The following is a 23069-nucleotide window of genomic DNA, read 5'->3' on the forward strand; positions in this document are numbered from 1 at the left end:
TGTCTACAGGCGTCGCGGGCCTAGCTTTAGCTACGGCTGGGCCAGCGGTGAATGGAGACCCTGGTGGGGCGGCATGACGCGGGGCGCGACCATCGCCGTGCCGCGAAACAAGCGCATCGTGCCGATCGCCCCATCCACTCGTTCGAGCTGACGACCATTGCCCTTCTAGCAGAAGCAGCAGCAGCAATGTGTAAACGGCAATTGAGGAAGCAGGCCCCCGCCCAGCGTTGCCGCGGCACATCTTTGAGCCGCATCGCCCCGCCGTCGGTTCAAAGTTGTTCGACGACGAGCTCCTTCTCCACACGTCATAAATAGAGCTGCTGAGCTGCTGCTCCATCGCAATCTCACATTGTGTTTTGCCCACATCCCTTAATATACGCCATGTCGCCGAGCCACATCGCCCAGACCGAGCGTCTGTACCGCATCGCCTCCATCCCCGGTACGTACATACTCCACCCTGTGCCCCATGCGCCCAACTGATGATGACGCTTCTTCAGGTGACGGAATCGGCACGGAGATCACCGAGGCCGCCGTGCAGGTGCTGAAGAAGCTCTCCGACGTCCACCGATCCTTTTACTTTGAGTTCACCGAGTTCGATTGGAGCAGCAACAATTACCTCAAGCGCGGCTGGTACATGCCCGAAGATGGCCTGGAGCAGCTGAAGAAATACGACGCCATCTACTTTGGCGCCGTCGGCTCTCCCGGTCAGTGAGCCCCGTCTGCATACCCAACAAATGCTGACCTTCCTGCTGCAGACGTTCCTGACCACATCTCGCTCTGGAATCTCATCCTCCCCATCCGCAAGGCCTTGAACCAGTATGTCAACCTGAGGCCCAACCACATCCTCCCCGGCACCACCTCGCCCCTCGCCAACTGCAAGCGCGAGGACCTGGACTGGGTCTTCGTCCGCGAGAACAGCGAGGGCGAGTACTCGGGCCAAGGCGGCACGTCTCACGAGCATTCCGGCCACGCCATCGCCACCGAGGTCTCCATCTTCACCCAGGTGGGCATCGAGCGCATCATGCGCTTCGCCTTCGAGACGGCCCGCAGCCGGCCCCGCAAGAAGCTCACCATGGTCACCAAGAGCAACGCCCAGCGCCACGGCATGGTGCTCTGGGACAAGATCTTCTTCGAAATCAAGAAAGAGTATCCCGACGTCGAGACGGACAAGATGCTGGTCGATGCCATGACCGTCCGCATGGTCCTGAACCCGACGTCGCTGGATACCATAGTGGCTACGAACCTGCACGCCGACATCTTGACCGACCTGGCCGCCGCCCTGTCAGGCAGCATCGGCATTGCGCCTTCCAGCAACCTCGACCCTACCAGGAAGAATCCCAGCATGTTCGAGCCCATCCACGGTAGTGCACCTGACATTGCTGGCAAGGGCATTGCCAATCCAGTCGGAGCATTCTGGAGTGCTGCCGAGATGGTACGATGGCTAGGCCAAGAGGCTGCTGCCGATAGTCTGATGAAGGCTATAGAAAACGTGACTGGAGCTGGTATCAGGACGAAAGACCTAGGAGGTTCTAGCAACACCAAGGAAGTCACTGAGGCTGTATGTGCCGAGATTGAAAAGATCGGAAAGGCATAATTTTTTCTGAGTCGGATCAAGCCACATGATATGTGGTGACCTGCAACAACAGGTCTAAGCAGTCCGCATGTGGATCAAATCTGCATCTGAAACCAACATTAGCCCTTTCAGTGGACCAGCAAGTTGCAATCGCTAAAAGACAAAGATCAAGAGCAGTTTCAGAAGAGGGAGCCGTTGTTTTCCGCACCGTTTCAGTGAACTCAGCGGACACGGGTTCTATTCGTACGTTTGCTTCATCACGCTGCATGTAGATATTTAAGGGCATTTTATACCAATGCAAAAGAGAGCATTGATACGTACCTTTCAGCAATTCGAGTTGAAACGAATTGTCCACTCGTTAGCTAATTTCAAAACGTCCAGATGCTCTGGCGTCACGGTTAACTATAACGCAAGAGTCAAGGTGAGCTTTGACACGAAGATGAGAATGCTCCGGCGCAAGGTCTCCCGTAGACATGAGGACTATCGCTCATGCAGACTTGGCGGTGCCAAGAAGGATGGAGCGCAGTCAGTCTCTCTACCATGGTCGATGCCAAAGCGCCTTGGGTGAACGCAGGTAGCATTGGTCTCGTAATTGAGACAAACCATGTATAAACTCATGGTTACAAGCCCAATTGAGCCAGTGTCGGATCCTTAGTCAGCATACTCCTGCGGCAGTTGTGCAGGGAACTTTGCCGGAATGACCCTCGAGTACGTTTTGAAGTTGACGTTGAGATCCGATACCTTTCCCATCCGACTCAGAGGCAAAACGACATACTCGGCACGGCCATTGATCAGGCCCATTGGGAGCTGAAGCAAAAAAGCAACAGTCAGCAGACAGCTCCATGCCGTTTTTCACGGCAATTGGCATGTATCAGCTGCCTGACTCACCGGCCCAAAGTCATTGCTATCGACGGTGCGTCTCCAATTGTCGCCCTCGACCCAGACATGGTTGTACGGCACGACGACCTTCTTGAACGGGTACCGGCCGCGCGTGATTACCGTGTCGCCGGGCAGCGCGACGAGGCGCTTGATGCTGACCTGCTCGGGGCGGTTGGGCGCGCGGAAGCTGATGATGTCGCCGCGGCGCAGCAGCTGCGGCGGCACCAGGCGGTTGAAGAAGACCTGGTCCAGCTCGCCGGCGTCGTGGTACCGCGGTGACAGCGTCGGCGCCATCGACTCGCCCTCGACGCCCGTCACCTCGTAGACGTGGTCGTGCAGGAACGCGATGGCCGCCACGCCCGCCGCCGTGTAGTAGGTGTACTTGCGCACGAAGGGGACCCACGGTCGGAGGCGCGAGAGGCGCGAGAAAAAGGGCGCCGCCATTGGCGCGTCGGGGGAGTGTTAATGGGCGGTGTACGACCCGTGGTGAAGGGTGGGGGGTTTTGTTGATGGTTGAGGTGGAGAGAGACATTCTGGCGGAAGCCAACGGCTTTCCACACCGCATCGCTGCCAAAAGTCGTTGCCGGTGATGACGTGATGCAGCAACTCTCCGCAACACCATCAATTTCTCGCCTCACGCACACCTAGCAAAGCTTTTCACTGTGGTAGTCTTTTCGAAAGCTATTCGACCAAAGGCAAGGTTTTGTTTCGGCGGCGGAGTCTTGCGGCTCCAATTGATTTTGCTGAGCCGCCGCATACGAAGACACCAGTCTATCTCACCGCAATCCGCGTTCATATGAAGCAGTACGCATCGAATCGACCAATTTGTTGTTTGAAAGCACACATATCCATATGGGTTGCGACAAGCTTGCCGGAGGACCAATTGTTGGCCGACTGCGCAGCCGTTTCAAGTTGAGCGCTTGTTCTGACGGCGTCTTTTCATCTGTCGATCCAAATTCGAAGACTGCTGCTGTCTTCTCCACTCAAGCCTGTGTGATGCGCGTATCTGCGGCTCGGAGGATCGTCAGTGTCCAAAGAGAGATCTGCAAAGGCCTCGCAATCTCTCTCGCTCCCCGGCAGAAAAAAACACCACAAACCTGCGCCGCCACTGTTACAGCCTCAGTCACAGAAAGCACGTCCACCCCCCTGAAGAGTGGGCATCGCAGAAAAACTTTACAATACGCGGCTGTAACGCCCGAGCCCGGGCGCCTCACGTATTCGGAATTCCAACAACCCAGCCTCCCAGCGAGGCTTCTCCCATGGCCGGAAGTCCCCACCGCGGCGGCGATCAAAGCCCGCCACCCAAAAAAGGCTCCGTGAACAAAGGGAGGGGTGGGGATGGGAACGCCCGCCTGAGGCTCCACCTTCCCATCTGGCTTCATGTCACCTAGATCGTATGTAGTAAGCCAAAGCCCTTCTCCGCACCGCTCTCCCTCCCTTGCCCCAAGCATGACAACGAGGCAAGCGATGGCAATACCCGGCTCAAGTTGTTCCACAGTGAGGGGGAGCCAACCACGCGTCAAAGAGCCAGAGCCTCCTCCTCCTCCTCTTTCCCTCCGTGCACTGGTGCTACTGATACACCAGAACTTCATTGCCCTTCTTCCTTCTCCACTTCCCCCTTTCCCCTCCAATCCGCGAGCGGCTACTTACCAACCACGCCCACCCACCCAACAGCCGCCAGCGTCTGACCGGCGGCCGCCGAACGAACTGTGCGTGTCGTACAGCACGCTGAGGGCTGTCAGAAGTGCGACAGTGTCTCGCCTCAGCCGGACGCGGGCAGCAGCTTTCAGCCCATACCTTCGGTAGTAAGTAGCAGAAGCAGCAGTGGCAGCAGCAGTGGTGGTAACCGCCGCCGCCCTCCCTTTCTTCCCACCCCCACCCCATGCTGCCGCCTCTTCCGTCCCCTCCTGGCCCGGAGTACCGTGTGCGAGAGAGTGTGTGTGGTCGGTGTTTGTACCCCCTCTGCCGCCGGCTCCGAACGAGATGTAAGACTTTGAGTCCAATGTCTCAAAACGCCACATGCCTTGCGAGACAGCATGAACGGATGGATACACACGCACAGCATTCAGGCAGCAAGTGGGCAAGGCAGGCAGGAAGGGGAACGAAGGAAGAAGTTGCATCAGACAAGACTGCTGAAAGCGAGCAAGCAAGCAGGAGGAGGGGGAAAATGCAAAGCAACAATGGACAATGCTTCTTCTCCCTCCACCACACCATCTCCTCTCTGCTTTTTTCGTCGGTGTCACATCATACATGCGGAGCTAGATCCTTTACCCCACCCTGAAACGGATGGAAAATGTAAGAAGAATGTACGTCTCGGATAGTAGCGATCAGTTAGTGTCAGGCTGACAATTTCTCTCTCTCTTCCTCTAGTACGACCCGATGTCACATAGGCATCCTTGCCCCGTCTAGAATATCCATCTAAGAAAAAAGAGGTTAAGTTGAAAGACTACAAGTAAAGATGATACAAAAAAAAGGAGGGAGACAGCCGAAACCAATCCCGTAAATTATGACTCCAATTGACTCCCTTAAGAAAAAATATGAAAGTGAAAGAAAAGACTCAACGAATGGACGAGAAAAAGCCGCCATAACCCCAGTCACACGCCTATAAATTCGTGCAAAGATCCAGCAGAGAAAAGCAATACGAAGCAATGGCTTAAAGACAGATCTAAAATACGCCACTTTCCAATGCGCTTCAACAAGAGCAATTCAGGAGCTGATCCGCGTGTTCCCAATAAATGTTAACTACATCTATCTAAGCATTGTGCGAGTTCCGCTCCTCCATTTCTTTCCGCTTGACGGCACGTTCGTGGCTCATGGTCCAGAAGATCAGACAGACGCCTATTATGCTCGACACGAACGTGATGCCGTACGCCGACCTGTAGCAGGTCAAACCCTCGGTGCACTCGCGGTCGCCGCCGTCTATGGGGGTGCTGTGGGAATCGAAGATGCTGCCGTAGCAGAGGTTGAAGACGTTGCCGCTGATGACGGGCGACAGCGTCATGAAGCCCCAGTTCTGCGTCATGACGTGCACGCCGAAGGCGTCGGCGACGATGGACGGGAACACGCCGAACAGCGCGCCGTAGCCCAGCCCCGTGAGGCCCGACACGACCCACAGGTGCGTCGGGTTCTCGACCTTCATGGCCGCGAACTGGGCCAGGGTGAAGATGAGCGCCGACACGACCAGGCACCAGAAACGCGACATGTTCAGCTTCTTGACGAGCCCGTCGGAGCCGATTCCAGATGCCAGGCGGCCGAGGAACGATCCGATGGAAATTATCGAAACCTGGGCAAGTTGTTGTGCTCCAATGAATTCCTTAGAGACGCTGTCGTCGTAATGAGACCACAGTGCTTGCGCCTTGACAAATAATTAGTATCAATGAGGCGCTTTTCGCATGTAGGGAAAGCTTACATCGTGACCAATGTTGCTGTAAAATAATCAGCATTCATGAACTCACCAACGGGCTTCTCAGGCAACTTACTTGATGGTCATCAAACCAATTCCTGTCAGCAGACCGAGAACGGTAAAGAGCTGCCAGCACTCCAAGGTGCGGATCAAACGAATGCCTGAAATATCTGGTCGATGTGAGTGGTGTCCATCATCATCATGACTGGTGGTTTTCGGTGGTGGTATGTCGCCCGGCTCAGAAATGAGGGAGGAGGACTCGGATGCCTCGTTGTTCGGCGCATCGGGCACCTCGTTCTCTGTGCAGCGTTGGGTCGGCAGCTGCCCTCGAGCAAATCTCGTGGACGAACAAATGAATGATTTTGCTTACCTGCATCTTCATAATAGCTCTTGTTGCTAGAAACGCTGCTCCTTGACTTGGTGCGGTGGAGATGGTGCTGCTCCGGGCGAGCCTCGCTGACCGGGAGAGCCGAATACGATGCTGATCCAGAGACAATGCGCAAGAAAAAAGCACCAACAAAAACCATAGCAAAGGTAGCGAATGAGAGGAGAAGAAGGAAGCTGGAAGTATCTCCGGGGAAGGCGATCCGAGAGATTCCGGTAAAAAAGAAGGCGCTGAGCCCGAAGGCGGACAGCGGAAACGCGGTGGCCGTGCCGCGGTGGTGAGGCCAGCTGAGAGCGGCTGCATGATGTCAGCATCAATTGACGCCTGCAGCATCCGAGAAGGCATACCTGTCTTCAGGCCGGCTCCCGACGCCGAGGAGCTACCAACGCCGGTCAAAAAAGATAAAAACGACATTGTCGTGACGCTCATGTAGCCGGGACCATGGTCGTAGGCTGCTGTAATATCAGCCACCGCTCATGCAGATGCGGACATGCCGACGGACCTTTCTGAAGCGGATAATATCCCAGAATCAAGAGCACAGCACCCAGGAAGGCGGCTGGACGCGGGCCTTTGCTATCAACCAGCATTCCCACAGGAATGCCGGTGGCATACATGCCAATGTTTCCCGCCGCACCCTGTCTTACTTAGGAACTGTTCGCAGAGTGGGAGAGCTGAGGCGCTTACGATCAGGTTGCTTTGGGTCGTGGTAAGCCGCAGCCTATCCGCGAATTGCGGCGCCCACGCTGAGTAGGCATACTGGCAATCTGTCAGAAAGGCAAGAGTGGGCTCGGGACGGGCGGACTCACGTTGGTTCCGGCAGCGAGGGCAATAACGACGGCGGCGACGGTTGAGAGGATGCGCGTCTTGCGGTGCAAGCGCTCGTCGGCAGGATCGTGAATCATTTTGGGTCGTCCGGGGTCCGGAAGACTCTGGGCGGCCTGTGGGAGTTTATCTCAACGGAGCATTGAAGCGAGCGACGTGGTCGGTGGAGCAGGAGGATAAGGCGGCGGGGGGGTGATAAGGAAGCGTGGCGGAAGATAGCTCTGCGGGGAGTTTCAGGCGCGGGTCGCGGGCGGCATGGCGGAATGGGAGGCAGAATACTCCTTAGGAGCGGGAGAGGGATTGACACGTACACGTCCCCAGCCAGTGCCCATCGCGACGTTATTTGCGACAGCGGAGATAACTGGAGCTCGGAAGCTGGTGCCGCCCGCAGCCCTGCGCCGCCGCCAAGCCACAGCCCGCGTGGCTCCTCGGGTCTCCGCTGCATGGTTGCGTAACAACATCTCTCTCATCACCGCCCTCTGCCATCGCCATCACCACCAACCTCGCCCACCATGGGAGCTGCGCTCTCCATCCCCTTCCTGGCCCTGCCCAGTGTGGGCACCGTACGTGCGCCCTTCCACCGCGCGTCGCGCGCGCTTCGCTGACGTTTCCCAGCTTGCCACCTTCGCCGCCTCGTGCTGCGGCGCCGCAACATGCTCGGCCGTTTGCAGCGCCTGCGGCAAGTGCCAGAACAGGTATGCGCCTACTGCCGTCTAGACCCTCGTGCGCCTGTCCCGTCGCTGACTGCCGCCCAGCATGGCCACCCGCATCGCCTACGCGCTCATCTTGCTGGTCAACTCGATCGTGTCGTGGATCATGCTCACCGACTGGGCCATCAAAAAGCTGCAGCACCTCACCCTTGACTACATGGACTTCAAGTGCGGCGGCAACGAGTGCTATGGATACGTTGCTGTGCATCGCATCAACTTCGCGTTGGGCTTCTTCCACGCTATCTTGGCCATCATTTTGCTTGGCGTTAGGTCATCCAAGGACGGCCGTGCGCCTATCCAAAACGGCTACTGGGGCCCCAAGATCATCGCCTGGCTGGGGCTCATCGTCATCAGCTTCCTCATTCCGGAGGGCTTTTTTGTCTCTTGGGGCAGCTACCTCTCCCTCATCGGCGCCATTTTGTTTCTGCTGCTCGGTCTTGTTCTGCTGGTTGACTTGGCCCACAACTGGGCCGAGTACTGCCAGGACAAGATCGAGACCACCGGCTCCAGGGTGTGGACCTGGATGCTGATTAGCTCGACCGCCTGCATGTATGTCGCTTCGCTTGCCATGACTGTTGTCATGTACGTCTTCTTTGCTCGCGGAAATTGCTCCATGAACCAGGCTGCTATCACTGTAAGTCCACGCTGCGCCGTCTCGCGCACGAACTGCTGCTAATCAGCGCAGATCAACTTGATTCTGCTCCTCCTAGCGTCGATCATCTCCGTCCATCCGATCGTACAGGATGTCAACCCTCGCGCAGGCCTCGCGCAGTCGGCCATGGTCGCCATCTACTGCACCTACTTGACCATGTCGGCCGTCGGCATGGAGCCGGACGACCACCAATGCAACCCGCTTATCCGCGCACGGGGCACCAGACGAGCCAGCGTTGTTATTGGGGCTATTGTTACTTTCGTGACGGTTGCCTACACAACCACCCGTGCCGCAACCTACGGTCTGGCGCTTGGCGCCCAGGGCAATCCCTATTCTAGCCTTCCCACCGAGGACTACGAGCACGGCCTCGTCGACCAGCAGCCCGAGAGCCGGCGGGAAATGCGCCAGGCGGCCCTGCGCGCCGCCGTCGAGAGCGGCAGTCTGCCCGCTAGCGCCCTGGACGACGATTCCGACGACGAGTCGGACGACGGCAACCACGCCCGCGACGATGAGCGCAACTCGACGCAGTACAACTACTCGCTCTTCCACATCATCTTCCTGCTGGCCACGGCCTGGGTCGCCACGCTCCTGACGATGAATTTCGACCCTACCGCCGAGAATGATGGGTTCGTTGCGGTTGGCCGCACGTACTGGGCAAGTTGGGCAAAGATCCTGAGTGCTTGGGCGTGCTATGGAATCTACATTTGGAGCTTGGTGGCCCCGGTCGTTCTGCCGGAGAGGTTTGATTATTAAGGAAGACTAGGGGAAGAATGCGTAGATTGATACCAAGGTGGCAATACCGATGAGTTATGATTTTCTCGGGCTCGGATTTGTACTATATTATAAATGGGTTTTCGTTTTCTCCTTCTGACCATTGTCTTGTTTAGTTGCCGACACGGCGCTACAGGGTGCGAACAATCGTCTAACCAGACAGCCAGGGAAAAGAGTTTCAGTTGCCCACACTGCCAAGCGAACGTCACACACATGCCCTCTAGGTACCGTGCCCCTTTCAAGGCGAATTCCGATGGTGATAGCCATGATGGTGTCGAGGTAATAAAGAAGAAAAGGCCGCTCACGAAAACGTATGCCGACTCGAGCCGAGAGCTAGAGTGTCTGCGCCTCGCCATTCGCCAATTCCTCTCGCCCTCATCACCGTCGTACGCGCGCACACACACAAGAAACCATTCACAATCGGACGATTGCCGCCGCTCACACTGTTGCTACCCCTCTTCTCTCCCCCGCCCACACAACACCAACACTTACCCCCACCCACCCACTACGGGTTCCAGGCCCCTAAGCTTTTTTTGCCTTTCCGAACCCCCCCTCCTCCCCCCACTACGCCACAATCACCTGACCGTCTCCCTCATGCGCGTCATCTCCGTCGGATCACTATCACGGTGGGACATTTCCCTAATGCGGCGACGACTTCCCGTCGCTTGTCTCACTTTTGTTCTAACGGCGTGTCTCGCGTGTGTGCTGTGCGTGTGTCGTGCGTGCGTGCGTGCGCGGCATATACGCGGCGTGCGGCGCTGCGCGCGCGCGAGGCGAGAACGAAAAGAACGAAAATGACGACGAGCGGACGGACGGGTGATTGGGGGGCATGGAGGGAGGTTGGGTTTGATTGGCTCCGTGCGGGCAATCGTAATCGCGGGAGACGGGGAGAGAGAGAGAGAGACAGAGAGAGAGGAGGGGGAGGGGTGTGTTGTTTGTGAAGGAAGTACATACATCCTACACATCCCACACATCCCCCCGGGCCGAACACATGTTCGCGCAACGGTTTTGTTGACTGTTTCTGTCGCGCGCCACGCCAATCATCAACAGAGAGAGAGAGGATCGGATCGTACGCAACGGCTTCTTCTTTCTTGGAGAGAGAAGGGGGAAGAAGGCGCGGAAGCAAAAGCCTCCTCAAGGAATCCTTCCCCTCTTCCGCATGCTTTCTTTTTTTTTCCCTGTCGCTTTTTTTTTATCGCGCGGCCCGTTGCTATGCTTTCACTCTCTACGTGAATGTTCACGATGAAAAACCTAATCGCTCATTAGTCGAACCATGTGCTTTCCCCCCTGATCCCAGACCCCTCTCTCCCCTTCCCCCTTCCCCGAACAATCTGGATGTTTGAGCGAGGGGGACGTGTGTGAATGCACAGACGCCCGCATCATCCGTAGGAAAAGCGCGCGGGCTATTCAGCCACCCCCCTCCATCTCTCTCTCGGCCTTAACGTATGCACTGTATCTCCATTTAACCTCGGCGGGGATTGAGGAGGCGGCAAACATAAGCGAAGGGGGTCAATCAGTTAGAGAAAAAGCAAAGCGATGGCGAATTTATCTGCAAGTCAAAAGTTTTGACGTAAGTTGCCGACTGGAAAAAGCAAGGCAGATTTGCAGCAAGCAAGCAAGCAAGCAGGTGGTCCGTGGGCCCGCGTAAGCAATATACACATAGGCCGAGAGAGGCGGGAGAGAAAGTAGTAGGATTTGTTCCTTCGGTTGGCTGGTTGGTTGGTTGGGGGGGACAACACACACACATGAACAGGATCGAAGGTAAAATAGATGAGGCTGTGTGAGGGGAACAGGGAAAAGAGGTTTCCTACGCACGAAAGAAAGTCAGAAAAGGAGGAGGAGAAGCGGACAAGAGAGGCAAAACAATCAAGCCTCGTCAACCGATGCACGTGGGGGAAGCGGGAACGGGGGAAGGGACTGCAGATTGCACGAGGCGTTTTCTCTCTCATCAAAGTTAGAGAGATGATGGCATGCTGCCGCCGCCGCCGCCGCTGCTGTAGCTTGGGCTTGGCAAAAAACGGCTGGCTGGTTGCCCTATCTGTTTTGCTGCTGCGCAATTGGCGCGGCCGATGCCTAACGCCGAGGCAAGAAGAGAGCCTGTTGCTGCGTGCGTGCTGCGGGGCGTTGTTGGCTGCAGCGCCGCCGCCGTCGCCGCCGCGTTGTTGCTTGCCCCCTTTCTTTTTTCGGTAAGTTTCTCAAGGATCGCTGTGTTGTGTGCCATCAGCCAATCTCGAGCGTGCATGTTGCCCCATCCCCGCTCCCCATCACTCCTCCCGTCCTCCGTGCAGGGCGTAAGTGACCGGAGGCATGGATGTGATGTGTTTGTGCGCGCGCAGCCCGTCGGCCCGCTCATCAGCTCCTTCTTGCTGCGCGTTGCAGGTGTGCTGTGTGTGCTGTGTGCTGTCTGAGAGTGGAGATGGAGAAGGCGGCGAATGGCTGGAGACAAAAAAGCAGTAGGTAGCACGGAGCGGCGTCCGGGGGTGGGCGCGGCGGCGCTCTAGAAGCCGCAAGTTGCAGTCGATCGCGGCCAAGAAAAAAAAACTCTGCTGCTCGACGTAACGTTTCCTGTGGGGACCGTTTGACAGCAAAGAGAGGAGGATAGGATTCTGGGCCCGCCGCCGCCGCCGTTTCTTTCCTGTTGCGCCTTCGTTACAGGGATGGAGTGGCCGGAGTCTGCACCCGAAAACGTCTCTTCTATGTATCAGATTGAAACTGCCGTACATCTGCGTTGTACTCACTTTTTAAAGTAATTGCCCCAACGCAAGGAGAGAGAGGACAGCAGAAAGTGCCGCCATTTGCGCCGAAAAGGGGCACGTGGAAAGAAACAAAAGGGTAAAGAATCTGGGTAACTTGCAGGGCCCCGACTGTGTGCGTGTGTACTCTGATCCCGGTTTGTTGTCCCAGCAGCGGCGGCGGCGGCTCCGCCTGCTGTCCATGTTGCAGACCTGTCAGATTTGCCCCGTGCACTGTGCGCCCTTCCCGCTGGTAACTGTAGTGCAAGGGTGGGAAGAAGCCGCTCTCGGCCTGATCAGAAGGGGAGAGGCTCTCCTGGACGTGAACTGGTCATAGACACAGTCACCTGTGGAAGAGGGCTCCGATTTGACAAGCATGGCATTGGCCTCTCCGTCATTATCGCCCGCCCATCGCAGGCAGACACGCGCACAGAGTCATGAGAGCAGCTGCCTGCGCTTGACCTGGAAAACCTGCCACTGGTTTTCCGGTCAAGGACCCAGCCTTGGATGGTACCTACGGACGAGGCTGAGTGAAGGGGGGGAACATCGGAACGCCGGCGCGAAAGGACCCTCTTTTGAGAGAGGGGGGAATGCTGAGTTGTCTTTCAGACAACACGGCCCGATGCTGACCGATGTCACCGGCTAAGTCTGCGTAAGAAAAAAAAAACAAGAAAAGAAAGGGAGAAAAAAGCAACTCGAGCTCCGATGTTCCGTCAACCTGGAGAGCGCACACGCGCAAAATACCCAGCCTCGTAACATCTAAGCCCCACTTCCGGCCCACCGGTGGTGAGGCTGTTGGTGCTGCCGTTGTTGGTGCCTAACCCTTTTTTCGAAGTGTGTGCAGTCGCCGCCCCATATCATCGACTCCATCGGCAGGGAGAGGGAAACACACGACCGGAATCGACGTTATGCGAACGGCGGCGGCAGCAGGCGAAGACTAAAAAAAGTAATGTTGCAGTCTTTGTGTGTTAGTATCCCGGACCGGGAATACGAACCAGCCTGGCCTATGAGAGCCCGCGAAACCATTTCCCGCGAGAGAAAGAAGCGCCCTAGAGGGGGCAACCCCGCCTAAATCCTTGTCTGGGGTGGAAGGGCCACCATGCGATTTCATGCCTTGATTTTTTTTTTTTCGTGTTGCTCATGTGCTCATAGCATCGTTAAGTCTATCTTCGTATCCTGCCATCGCATATCCTCTTATGCTACTAATGAGATATGCATATCTCCAGGAAAAAAAATATACCTATCTAATGTCTGAGTGTGAGAAGCGCTGCGGAACATTCCAAACCCAAGTAGGAGAGACTGTGTAAACGAGCAAGCGCTCCTTGCGACTAAAACCGCCGGGCTCAATGCGAATGGGAAAGAGAAACAGAAGATGATGTTGCACAGAAAGAGACAGAGAGAAACGCTAAGTCTAGGTATGCTATTGATTGGCCAGGTCCTTACTGGCGGTCAAGAAAAGTGGTCAGGTACCACGCGGAAAGACCGAGAAATAGTAGATAGTTGATGAACATATTCTTGATGCCAAAATAAAAGGTAAATGTCCGCAGGGGCGGAGATACAGGGAGAGAAGAGAAACACGACTGGCCAAGAGGGCAACAAGATGGAAATAAAAGTGGAATGACAATGACGCCGCCGTAATGTCCTGTATGCCTCGCCTGGAACCCAAAAATCCCGCCAGCCACCTTTCTGCCCGCCATGTGCACCGGTCCTGAATCTAGTTTACGCGACGCCGTGGGTCTTTCCCTATAACAAATGCTGGTATATGTATGCATACAAAATATGGGTATGGTGTGAGCGCAAGGAAAGTAACTCAAAATGGAGCCTGCCCGGTTTACAAACAAGACAAGGCACGAGCAAACGAGCCGGAGTCCTGCGCGCGGCACACGATCGCACGCCTGAATTGAAGGAAAGCGTAACCGTTACGGATCATGCAGATATTACGCAGAGCGAGTGATAATAGAAAGAGAGAGGCGGGACGGGCGTCGGGAAAAGTCGCGCAAAGCCACCGCCAAGAAGCGAGATCTCGAAGGAGCTAGATGAAGGAAGCGGAAGCCGGGAGATGTGCACGCAGCAGGCTGAGTGGGCCGTATCACGCTGCGGCGGCTGCAGGGCTCCGGGGCCTGAGTGTGCCGGGGCTGCAGGACGGCCGACCAGTGGCAGCAGCGGGAAAGAGGCCGACGGGCCAGGGCTGAGGCGGGAGAGAGCAGTGTTGATGTCTGTCGTCGACGGTGTTGTTGGCGCTAAATCCCGCAAGCGGCTAGACCACCCGCCGGCCCCATCGGGCAGCACGGCGCATGATCAACGTCGTGCTGATCAGCCGGACGCGCACCACACCCTCTCTTTCACGACCGCGAGGTCCGCTGACCGTACTGCTGATACGCCTCGGGCCCCGCCACCGAGCCTTGCACCCCCTCGGCCCCCATGTCCGTCCGCTGCAGCTGCAGCGCCTGCCCGCCAGGCAGACTCGTCGACCCGGCCGGCGATGCTTCGATGTATGCCGCAAAGTCCCACGAGTTTCGCCCTGCGCCCGCCGGGAGCCCTGCTGAGTATTGCGGGGGCGCGTGCTGTGTCGCTCCCCACTGCCCCAATGACGATCCGCCCGTGCCCAGCTGCGGTACCGACACGCGCAAGTCGGGTGGGCCTGCTGATTGCCCGAGGCCAGCTGATGTCTTGACGCTAGGCGACAGTGCCGTCGAGGTCATGCCCGAGGGGTACGTTGACGATGCTGCTGAGCTCGACGCTGACCGCGGCGACGCCGTGTGCCTCAGCTCTGTGCCCGAGTCTGAATGTCCGCCTCCGTACCCGCTAGCCACGGGCGTGGGTAGCGCGCCCGCCGTCGACGAGTAGCTTGCAGACTGTCGACCGTCAGCGTGTGCCAGTGATGCTTCCAGTGCCTATACTCACGTATTTGCCGATGATCTTCTTCAGCGCGTGCGCCAGGATTTTCCACGGAAACACTTTGACGTCCTTCTCGATGTTCCTCGGCTTGGGGTTCGGGAAGCCCATGATGACTTTGAAGAACTCCTCGCTCTCCGGCTTTGCCTTTGAAACCGTGAGCGGTCGGAAGCCCTCCAAGTTCCTGCGGATGCGGTTCTTCTCCTCCACCGTGAACCGCACCGCCACGAGCGACTCGAGCAGGTAGATCGTGTCGACACTCGTGACAAAGCACTCTTGCTTCTCCTCCCACCAGATGCAGCTGATGCAGATGCTATGCGGCGTTCGATCCTCGGGGGCGACCGATTTGAAGCTGGTCGTGATGGTGCTGCCAGTCTGGCTCCGGCGAAACTGGACGAGTCGCCGCTTGGCCTCCCACTCTTCCCGGCTCCAGTCCTCAGCCATGGTGTCCAGCTCTCCTTCGATCTTCAGTGTGGCCTTCGAGTTTGGATACATCGCGTACGGATTGAACGCTTGAGAGGCTCCTGGCACACCGCCCGAAGGCTGCAGCGTCGAAGTGCGAATGAGTGGCGGGTTCGCCAACGACGAGGGCGAGGGCATGGTCTGCGACCGGCCCAGCATTTGGTTTGAGTAAATCGTCGACGGGCTGCGGAGCGACTGGCCTGGCGATCCGTACGAAGCGTAGCTCGAGCTCTTCACTGGCCCCTGAACGACGCTGAGTCCTGGCGAATACTGGTGGTAGGAAAGCTTCTGTGCCTGCGGCTGCTGGTACTGTGAGCCGTACGACCGCGATTGCGGCTGGGTGCGGTCGTAGCTGCTGGGATAGGCGTAGGAAGTCGCCGAGTTGGTTTGGAGGTAGGGTGGATCGGAGTTTGGAGTGTTCGAGTAGACGCTCGGGGCTCTGCTCGTTCGGTGACTGACGAACTGCTGGCTGCTGGTACGCTTCGGGGGCGAGCGCATGTAGTCTGTGGATTCGGCAGAGATTTTCCTCTTGCGCGAGACGTCCGTTGGGGACGAGGCGCTGTACGACTGGTAGTTGGCGGCATCTTCGTAGGTAAAGTCGCCGACCTCGACGACGCCGAGGCTCTGGCCGTACTCGTCGTCGACGTTGAGCAGGATGGGGACCTGGCCGTCGATGTAGCTGGTGGTCGGGTCAAAGGGCGGGATCTCGGCGGCGATGGCATACTGAAAATATGGCGGGTTGTTTCTTTCGAGCTTCTGCCAGTTGGCGTCGCTCCGCTTGGTTCCAAACATTACGGAGAAGAAGACGTTGGGCTGGGTGGCGAGGTCGTAGGTGGTGCGGATGGAGATGAGGAGCTTCGTTCCATGCGGGGCTTTGGAGGGTGAGTAAGACGTTATTTCGGGAAAAGGGCGCGACCTTGTGTCGATATAAGAAGCCGGGTACGAGGCTTGATAGGCTACATCACGCGCCTCGAGCTGGGAAGCAGAGATGAAAGGCATCTGTTCGGAGGTCGAGGGACCATGCGACGGGCGCGCCTGCGCGCTGGGGTACTGCGAGGGGAAAGATGGCTGTGCGTAGCCGGGGTAGCTCTGCTCTTGATTAGGTCGTGTGGCGGCGTAATCTGTGATGGAGGGTGGTCAGTACCCGCCCTCACGTGTCCCCGTGCCGGGTCGATCCGGGCCAGGATGTTCTGGCGAGCGACAAGTCAGATGGGCCAGGCGCACTTACCAAAACCGTACGGTTCCTGCGTCTTTTCGTAGCCAGACATGGACAGAAGCTCGGCACCTAGTGCGGCGCCAGCCAGGGCACCTCGCTCGCCGAACTGCTGCAGCGACGACGGCTCGGAGGGGTCGCAGTCCTCGTCGACGATGAGGGGCGTCTCGAAGGGCGGGATGGGTCTGTGGCGCGGATCAGGCAGTGCGTCCAGGCAGCAGACCGGGGCCTGGGCGGGGCTTTGGCGGGGGCTCGCGCACTCACCTGGACGTGTGTATCATCAACGCGGGCTGGTCAAGTCAGACGGGTTGAGGGCCGATTATCAAGCGTTCGGGGTGAGATTCTGGAGAGTCGAGACATGCAAGGGATCAACCCCAATACATGTAGCATGGGGGAGGGAGAGCCGCGAGCAACAGCTGAAGAGGATGAGATTGCAGGGGTCTTTGAATAATGTGCGGCGGCGGGCTAGCGGTGCCACTGCGACAGCTGTTTCGGGCAGCGCAGGCCGTGACAATAGCTTTGCGGTGATGAAGGCAGCGGCTCGTCTCGCGAACGTGCAGCCGGACAAAGAGTTGGGAGAGTCGGCGGCGAGGTGGATGGTGCCGAAAGCGAGCGGGTGAGACTAGCCTCGATGTCTGGATAGAGGAGAGGTCAAACCGGGCAGCCGGGAATGGGGCGGATTGGCTGGGTCTACGGGGAGAGCTTGACGGGTGTCTGAACATGCAAGGAGGGCGAGCGGATGCGGAGGGTGAGTCGCTAGCTGCCGTGCCTGGGCGTGTAGCTGCGGGAAGGACATAACACTTACACAGTCAGCGGTAAGCTTTCACTGAGTCAGCCTGGGCTGGGGAGGGGGTGCAGAACGCGCGTAGGCGGTGCCGGGGCGTGCGGCTCTGCGTCCTCAGCTGTCAGGACGCGGCCGGGGCGCCACGCGGCGGGCTGGAGGTGGAGCGCGGGCTGGGCTGAAGGCAGAGGATGGGGGAATGCTCCGAGCGCTGAGTCACAAGGCGGCAAACGAGTGACGTCGAGGAGATTGGAGACGGCCCGCAGGCGGGCAGCGCAACGGGCGCGGGCGGGCATATATCACCATCACCACGGCGTGCGTGAAGAAGGGCGAGCCGGGGCCAGTGGGCGGGCAGCGCGGGCGCGGCAGGCATTGAGGCTGGTATGGCGCAGTGCGCAGCCAATGCGCGTGCGCTGAGGCGCTGCTGATGGTCAGCGCAGCGAGCATGGAGCAGGTCACGGGCGTCCCGGGGCGAAGGGATGTGCTGGGGGAGCACTGGGAGTTGGGATGGTGGTGGTCAGTCCGACCAGAGCGTCAACTGCAGGCACCCCTGCGCGCTCCACCGCCGCAACTCTATCCTCCACCGAACGCCGTTGTAGATATATTGCGCAGCGCGCGCCGTTGCTTTTGCGCCCAGCACCCGCCGCGTTTGCCCGGCGGAGCGCACTCGTCATCGCGGGGCCCGGGGCCCGGCACGCCGGCGCTCCCTTGCGTTTTCTTTACTTAGATCACGGTTGCCCGAGGCGGTAAGCCAGCTGAACGAGGCGGCTGTGTCGATCTCCGCGACGGGGGCCGCGCTGCTGCTACGCCACGATCGCACTCGCCCGGCGTATGCGCCCCCTTCACGCCTAACAGCACCGGCTTATGCAGGCACCGTCACCACACGACCACCGCCCCCGGCCCGCCCGCCTGCCGCCGCCCAAGCCAGCCTACCCGCCGCCCGCAGCTGCGACTTCTGCTCATCTCGCGGCCTGCGCGTTGCGCCATCCCCACCGCGGGCCAGACCTCCAAGTCCCCCCTGATCTCCGCCCGCGCCGACCGCCAGCCCGGCGCCGCGCGCCCTCACCGCACTCGCCCGCCCAAGCCTGCCGTGCCCGCTCCATTGGGCAAGGCCACGGCGCGAGGCGGCTGCACAGGATCGGTGGCGGCGCGCTGGCGACGGGCAGACGCGAGATGCACCGCACCACCGCGCCCGCCCATGGCCCCGGGTCGCTCGCCTACCGACAAGAGGTGAGACCTGCATCCGCTGGGACTTCCTCCTCCTCGACCGCTCTTCTTTGTCAGCCCAGCCCGCAAACTTGCAGATCAAACGAGCCTGCTCTGCTCCTTGCCGTCCTGACTTGCGGCGCCGCCCGCCTTCCCAGAACGGACACGTGCAGCAGAGCCCGCCAGCTCCTCGCATGCTGCATTTTCGCGCTGCCGGGCTCCGGCGTCATGGCGACCTCGAGTTCCTGGCCCGCTGCTGCCGTGCCCGGCTCTCCGTCCAAGCCGCCTTGGACCTCTACCCACCTCGCTCGCCAGACCGATACGCGCGCAAGCTGGCCGCCGCCCGGGAGAGCCGCCAGAGCGCGCCCAAGGACTCTTCCGCGCGCCCGCATGGGAAATTACCAGATACCCGGTTTGGCCGTCTGCATATTGACATTCCAGCAGATCCACCAGCCGGGGCGACGACGAAGGTCTGCTCGCGGCCGCCCACGGCTGGAATGCGAGCGCCCCGGTTACCTCCGGGGGCACGGCGCCCTTCACGACAGCAGCAGCGCGCTTGCTCTGTGCAACCGCCCCTTTGGACCTGGTTGTCGGTTCGTGGTCATGCTGTCCTCCATCTGAAGTGACGCAAGGGTGCTTTTCCAACGGCCAGGTTCCGAGTGCCGATGAGTAAGCCGCTCAGCGAGCACGTTCGTGCGAGATCTCAGGAAACGAGAGGATCGTGCAGTAAGGATGCGTGTACCACCACGTTTGCAAGTTGAAAACAACACGCTCCCCGGCGCCGTGCGTGCGTCATCGACACCTCCCCGGCGCGTGCGCGAGCCGAAGACGCCCCGACTTGAAGATGGTGCTGTGGCGCAGCAGTGCCAAACGCGTCCTCGCGTCGTGGCCGCTCCCCGGCCTCGACGACAGCGCTTGGAGCCCCCCGGCCCGCAAGAGTCTGTCGTCGGGACGCGCGTCCGAAAGCAGCCGGGCGCTCCGGCGCAACACGAAGAAGCCGCCGGACTCCTAACGGTTAAGGTGGACGATTTAGGGCTTTCGGGGAAGTCAACCGAGCGAGCCCAAGCGCAGGGCCGTTGTAGGGAAAAAGATGGAGCGCGCGCTCAGACCAGGCCCGCCCTGCGCGTCGTCGTCGTAGTCGTCGTCGTCGTCTCGGTGGCCGTTGCACGCCAGAACCGTTGAGCGGCTGACCGGTAAGTCGGAAGCGGTTAGTGTGGCCGTTTTACGAAGGCGGGCCTGGCTGCCCAGGCCGGATGTCGACAGGAAATGGGTTTGCCGGAAGTGCTTCCTACACGCTGCCGCTGACGCAGGAAAAAGGAGCGGCGGGCCGGGGCTGGCTGCTGGCTTCAACACGTTTGCGGGAGATGCGCGGCCCGACATGAATCGCGATCTTCCTGAGCATCCACTAATCGCCCGGCTGGCCAGACCAGCCATTACCCAACCAGCGGCCTTGTTTGCCAGAGCACTGTCGCACCGCCAATTTCCACTGCTCCCGCGCATTGATCTGAGCGAGCCACGATCCTCCAGGAGTCCTGGTAGGCTGCGCGCATACGGGCACCGTAATATCTACTACTCATTGAGCTGCAGCGGATGCCGTATTCGCTCGCCATGCACTCTGCACAGCTACCGGTCAGGAGAGATGGATGCCCAAATAAAGGGGAAGCCTATCCGACCATTGACAGGCTGCCAGCCCTCCAGCCGCCGTAAACTCCAATGCGGCCTCAGCTGAGCACCCTGTCCGGTTGCACCACCACTCATTAATTGCCTCGTAAGACGACGTGTGCTGGTTATGCGCATGTGAAGATGCACCAATGCCTTTCTCGCCTTGCCAAAGGTCGATAGTCAATCAAGCAAAAACAACCGCCGTTGCGTGGCGCAATCCCTGCCTACGTCAATTGGCTGATCAGAGAGAGCTGACCGTTCATGCATGACTATCCAGGCGAATACGATCCGAGGCTCATACTTGAGACGAGAGATCGCACTCTTCTAACCGACCTGTCCTGCTCAACGTTTTGTGTCTTTCACTTTCCTTACCATCGCAGCACCTCCAAAGCGTACCTCTCAACATTGTGCACGACCCTTCTAGCTACTAGCGCTCGCTTCAGGCCATCAACATGTGGACGCCTTCTTCGGCCGGCTCACTTCTCCCCAGCCTAGAGGTGCTGTTTTAGCCCGACTCTTCCAGCGCGCTGTCGCCACTGCTGCCCGACGGCTTGCCGGAGCCGTGATCAGCCCGCCCCACACTAATGCCAGCCTTTAAGAAAGAACCCTTATCCGTAGTGAGACAGCGATGCTGGGGGGAAAAACTTGATGACGGCTTCCGCTGATGCGCGACAGCCCCAGCTTTCCGTCTCATCCCGTCCAGCGCGCTCCGGACCGTGCGGCCGGCGGATGCCGGTCCGACGGCTTGCGGCCGGTGCCCAGGGCTGAGGCTGTTTGTGAAAGAGAGCTGGGCTAGATGTGATGATGAGGAGTTGCGCGAGATGCTGATCTGCGATGATCGCCCCGCCGTTTGCTCCTTTCTGCCCTGCTTTTTTTTTTGTTTCCTCACGCCCTTGACTTGTGTGTTTTTTTTTCTTCCCGGTCTTTGTTTTCGCAAGGAAAATGCCGGTTTTTCTTGTTGTCCTTTCCGAGACCATCACCCCAACCCTACAACCTGGGACTTCCGGATTTCCAGTATGACAAATTCTTACCACCCGGTGTTTCCGGCTCGGCTTTTGTCTCTCAGGTCACACCCGCTTCCTGAGACAGCGTGCGGGCTCTGGCCTCGTGGCGTATGGGTCATCTTCTAGGTATCACTTTGGAGAACGCCTCAGGTGTTCATGAAGCGGTCAGTTGACGTAGCTACGCATTTCACCCCCACACAGTCTGGAACGCCCCCAATTCCCTGCTGCCATTGTCACCTTCCGCACTAGAGTAGGGACCCAAAAATCCGAACCCCTTCCCGTGAATGATCAGGTGGGGGCATCAAGCCATCATGTTGCTAGCCGTCCCAAAGAAACATCAAGCCACGCGCTCTTTGCAAATAACAAGAAAATACGAATCATTGGCCTGCAGGCTTAGCTACACGCCAACCTATAGGGCCCGGATCGTTCCGCTTTTAATATCGTTCTCGCCAAGAAAATGTGCTAAAATTTCCAATTTGCGGGGGGAGGGTGATCCGATCCTAAGTCAAAGCACCTCGCTACGGGATTGACTTAATTTTCCGCGACAAACGAGGACAGGTCGGGAGCTAAAATTATCTCCAGGTAGTAGCAGTAGGTGGTTTTGCAGAAAAAAAAAGGCCTCACAGATTGCTGCGGTTGCTTTTTTCCCATGGATGCGAAATGACACTCAACTGTGCTGACTTTTCAAAGAAAAAATTTTTTTTTCCCTCTCGCCGCTTCAGCCAGCCCAATCTTAGCTGCGAGTCCTACACACCGGCCGTCTAGGTTGGCACGGCGCATTGACGTCTGGCAGTGGAGCAATTGGAAAGTGTTGGCGTGGGTGGATTCCAAGAGGAACGAACGCCCCAAGGCTCTCGCAACAAATGTCAGAACCTAATTCTTTCTATCAGCCCTACATGATGCAGCCACATCAGAAATGCACGGAGTAGTAGTAGTGTGTTGCTGTCGTCCACCAATGCTGACATGCCTTAACGCAGCCCAATCTGCCCCGCCGCTGCGCCATGTAAGCCCTTAAAGCGCAGCGGCGCGAACGCACTGCCTGGACCGCTCCTTCTCCTTCAAGCGCGAACTTGCGCGCTTGCGCAGCCCTACACGTGAAAAAGGCGGTATACTTTAGCAATTGGGGGGGTGGCGAGCGGGGGCGGGAGGATTCGTGCGGCGCGCATTAGGTCCCGTAGAGTTTCCAACCCCAACTTTGCGATTGCTGACATCAGACCGAAGCAACGTAGATACGACTCCTCGGGCCTATGTCGGAGCCCGTACCACCACCGCGATCACACTCAAGAAAATCTTGGCCCCCCGAGGGGTAGTAGAGCTGAGGTGTCAATCAAGCTCCGCCACGTTACATAGTGCTTATTTCTGATCTGCCTGGCTGTGCATTGGAAAGAAGATCTGCGCTGCAGAAGTGCATCCTACATCTTATCACACGCATGTTGATGGAATGGAGGCGAGTTGCAGTAGTTTCAGGTCCAGAACTACACAGGACCGGTGAGCACCGAATTGCTGTCCACAGGTACGCCAACTGCAGCCCAAAAGAAGGCCCCACCCCACCTTAGCTGTGGGATTCGATCCATCGTGAGTTTTTTGCGGTTGGGGGCGAATGCGAAGGAGAACGATATCCGTTGAAGCCGGTTCAAACGCCTCTTTTTGACGGTGAGCTTGGCGGTCAGCATGCGGTCGAACACATGAGCAGCTCCTCCTCTACTAGTTGCTCTATGCAAGGATAATCCTTTGCCACTTCTGTTCGACCACTGGTAGAGCAACTGGACAGGCCGAGCTGAAATGCTTCTTCCCGTCTTTCGTGCGCCAAAGTAGTCCACTGTCTCTGATCTTTGTTGCTGCCTGGCGGGTCTCCTTCGTGGGGTTCACCATTTCCCTCTTTCTGTCTAGCAGGGCTCCCCGACTTCGCTTTGACCATC

The 23069-nt window shown here is 58.2% G+C and overlaps 5 protein-coding genes across 5 annotated transcripts; 2 read left to right on the top strand and 3 right to left on the bottom strand.

Annotated features, from left to right (window-relative positions):
* Positions 1-381: 381 nt before the first annotated feature.
* On the top strand, positions 382-1594 carry LTHEOB_3418 (Tartrate dehydrogenase decarboxylase; the record flags this gene model as incomplete). Its single annotated transcript, XM_035512339.1, has 3 exons — positions 382-439; positions 498-704; positions 756-1594. The coding sequence occupies 3 exons, from the start codon at positions 382-384 to the stop codon at positions 1592-1594; spliced, it is 1104 nt and encodes a 367-aa protein (XP_035362506.1).
* Positions 1595-2224: 630 nt separating this feature from the next.
* LTHEOB_3419 (Peptidase S26A) lies at positions 2225-2896 on the bottom strand (the record flags this gene model as incomplete). The annotated part of the gene is made up of 2 exons (XM_035512340.1): positions 2225-2380; positions 2462-2896. 2 exons carry the CDS (start codon positions 2894-2896, stop codon positions 2225-2227), a joined length of 591 nt encoding a protein of 196 aa, XP_035362507.1.
* A 2308-nt stretch (positions 2897-5204) lies between these two features.
* On the bottom strand, positions 5205-7142 carry LTHEOB_3420 (MFS transporter; the record flags this gene model as incomplete). Its single annotated transcript, XM_035512342.1, has 8 exons — positions 5205-5807; positions 5862-5877; positions 5932-6154; positions 6226-6537; positions 6588-6692; positions 6743-6875; positions 6925-6996; positions 7047-7142. 8 exons carry the CDS (start codon positions 7140-7142, stop codon positions 5205-5207), a joined length of 1560 nt encoding a protein of 519 aa, XP_035362508.1.
* Positions 7143-7574: 432 nt separating this feature from the next.
* On the top strand, positions 7575-9177 carry LTHEOB_3421 (Membrane protein; the record flags this gene model as incomplete). The annotated part of the gene is made up of 4 exons (XM_035512343.1): positions 7575-7625; positions 7678-7757; positions 7818-8406; positions 8458-9177. 4 exons carry the CDS (start codon positions 7575-7577, stop codon positions 9175-9177), a joined length of 1440 nt encoding a protein of 479 aa, XP_035362509.1.
* A 5092-nt stretch (positions 9178-14269) lies between these two features.
* Positions 14270-16778, bottom strand: LTHEOB_3422 (Transcriptional regulator medusa; the record flags this gene model as incomplete). The annotated part of the gene is made up of 4 exons (XM_035512344.1): positions 14270-14782; positions 14832-16405; positions 16513-16682; positions 16762-16778. The coding sequence occupies 4 exons, from the start codon at positions 16776-16778 to the stop codon at positions 14270-14272; spliced, it is 2274 nt and encodes a 757-aa protein (XP_035362510.1).
* Positions 16779-23069: the final 6291 nt, after the last annotated feature.

This window comes from Lasiodiplodia theobromae (genome assembly GCF_012971845.1).
Source record: "Lasiodiplodia theobromae strain AM2As chromosome Unknown scaffold_9, whole genome shotgun sequence".
In the NCBI taxonomy this organism is placed as follows: Eukaryota; Fungi; Ascomycota; class Dothideomycetes; order Botryosphaeriales; family Botryosphaeriaceae; genus Lasiodiplodia; species Lasiodiplodia theobromae.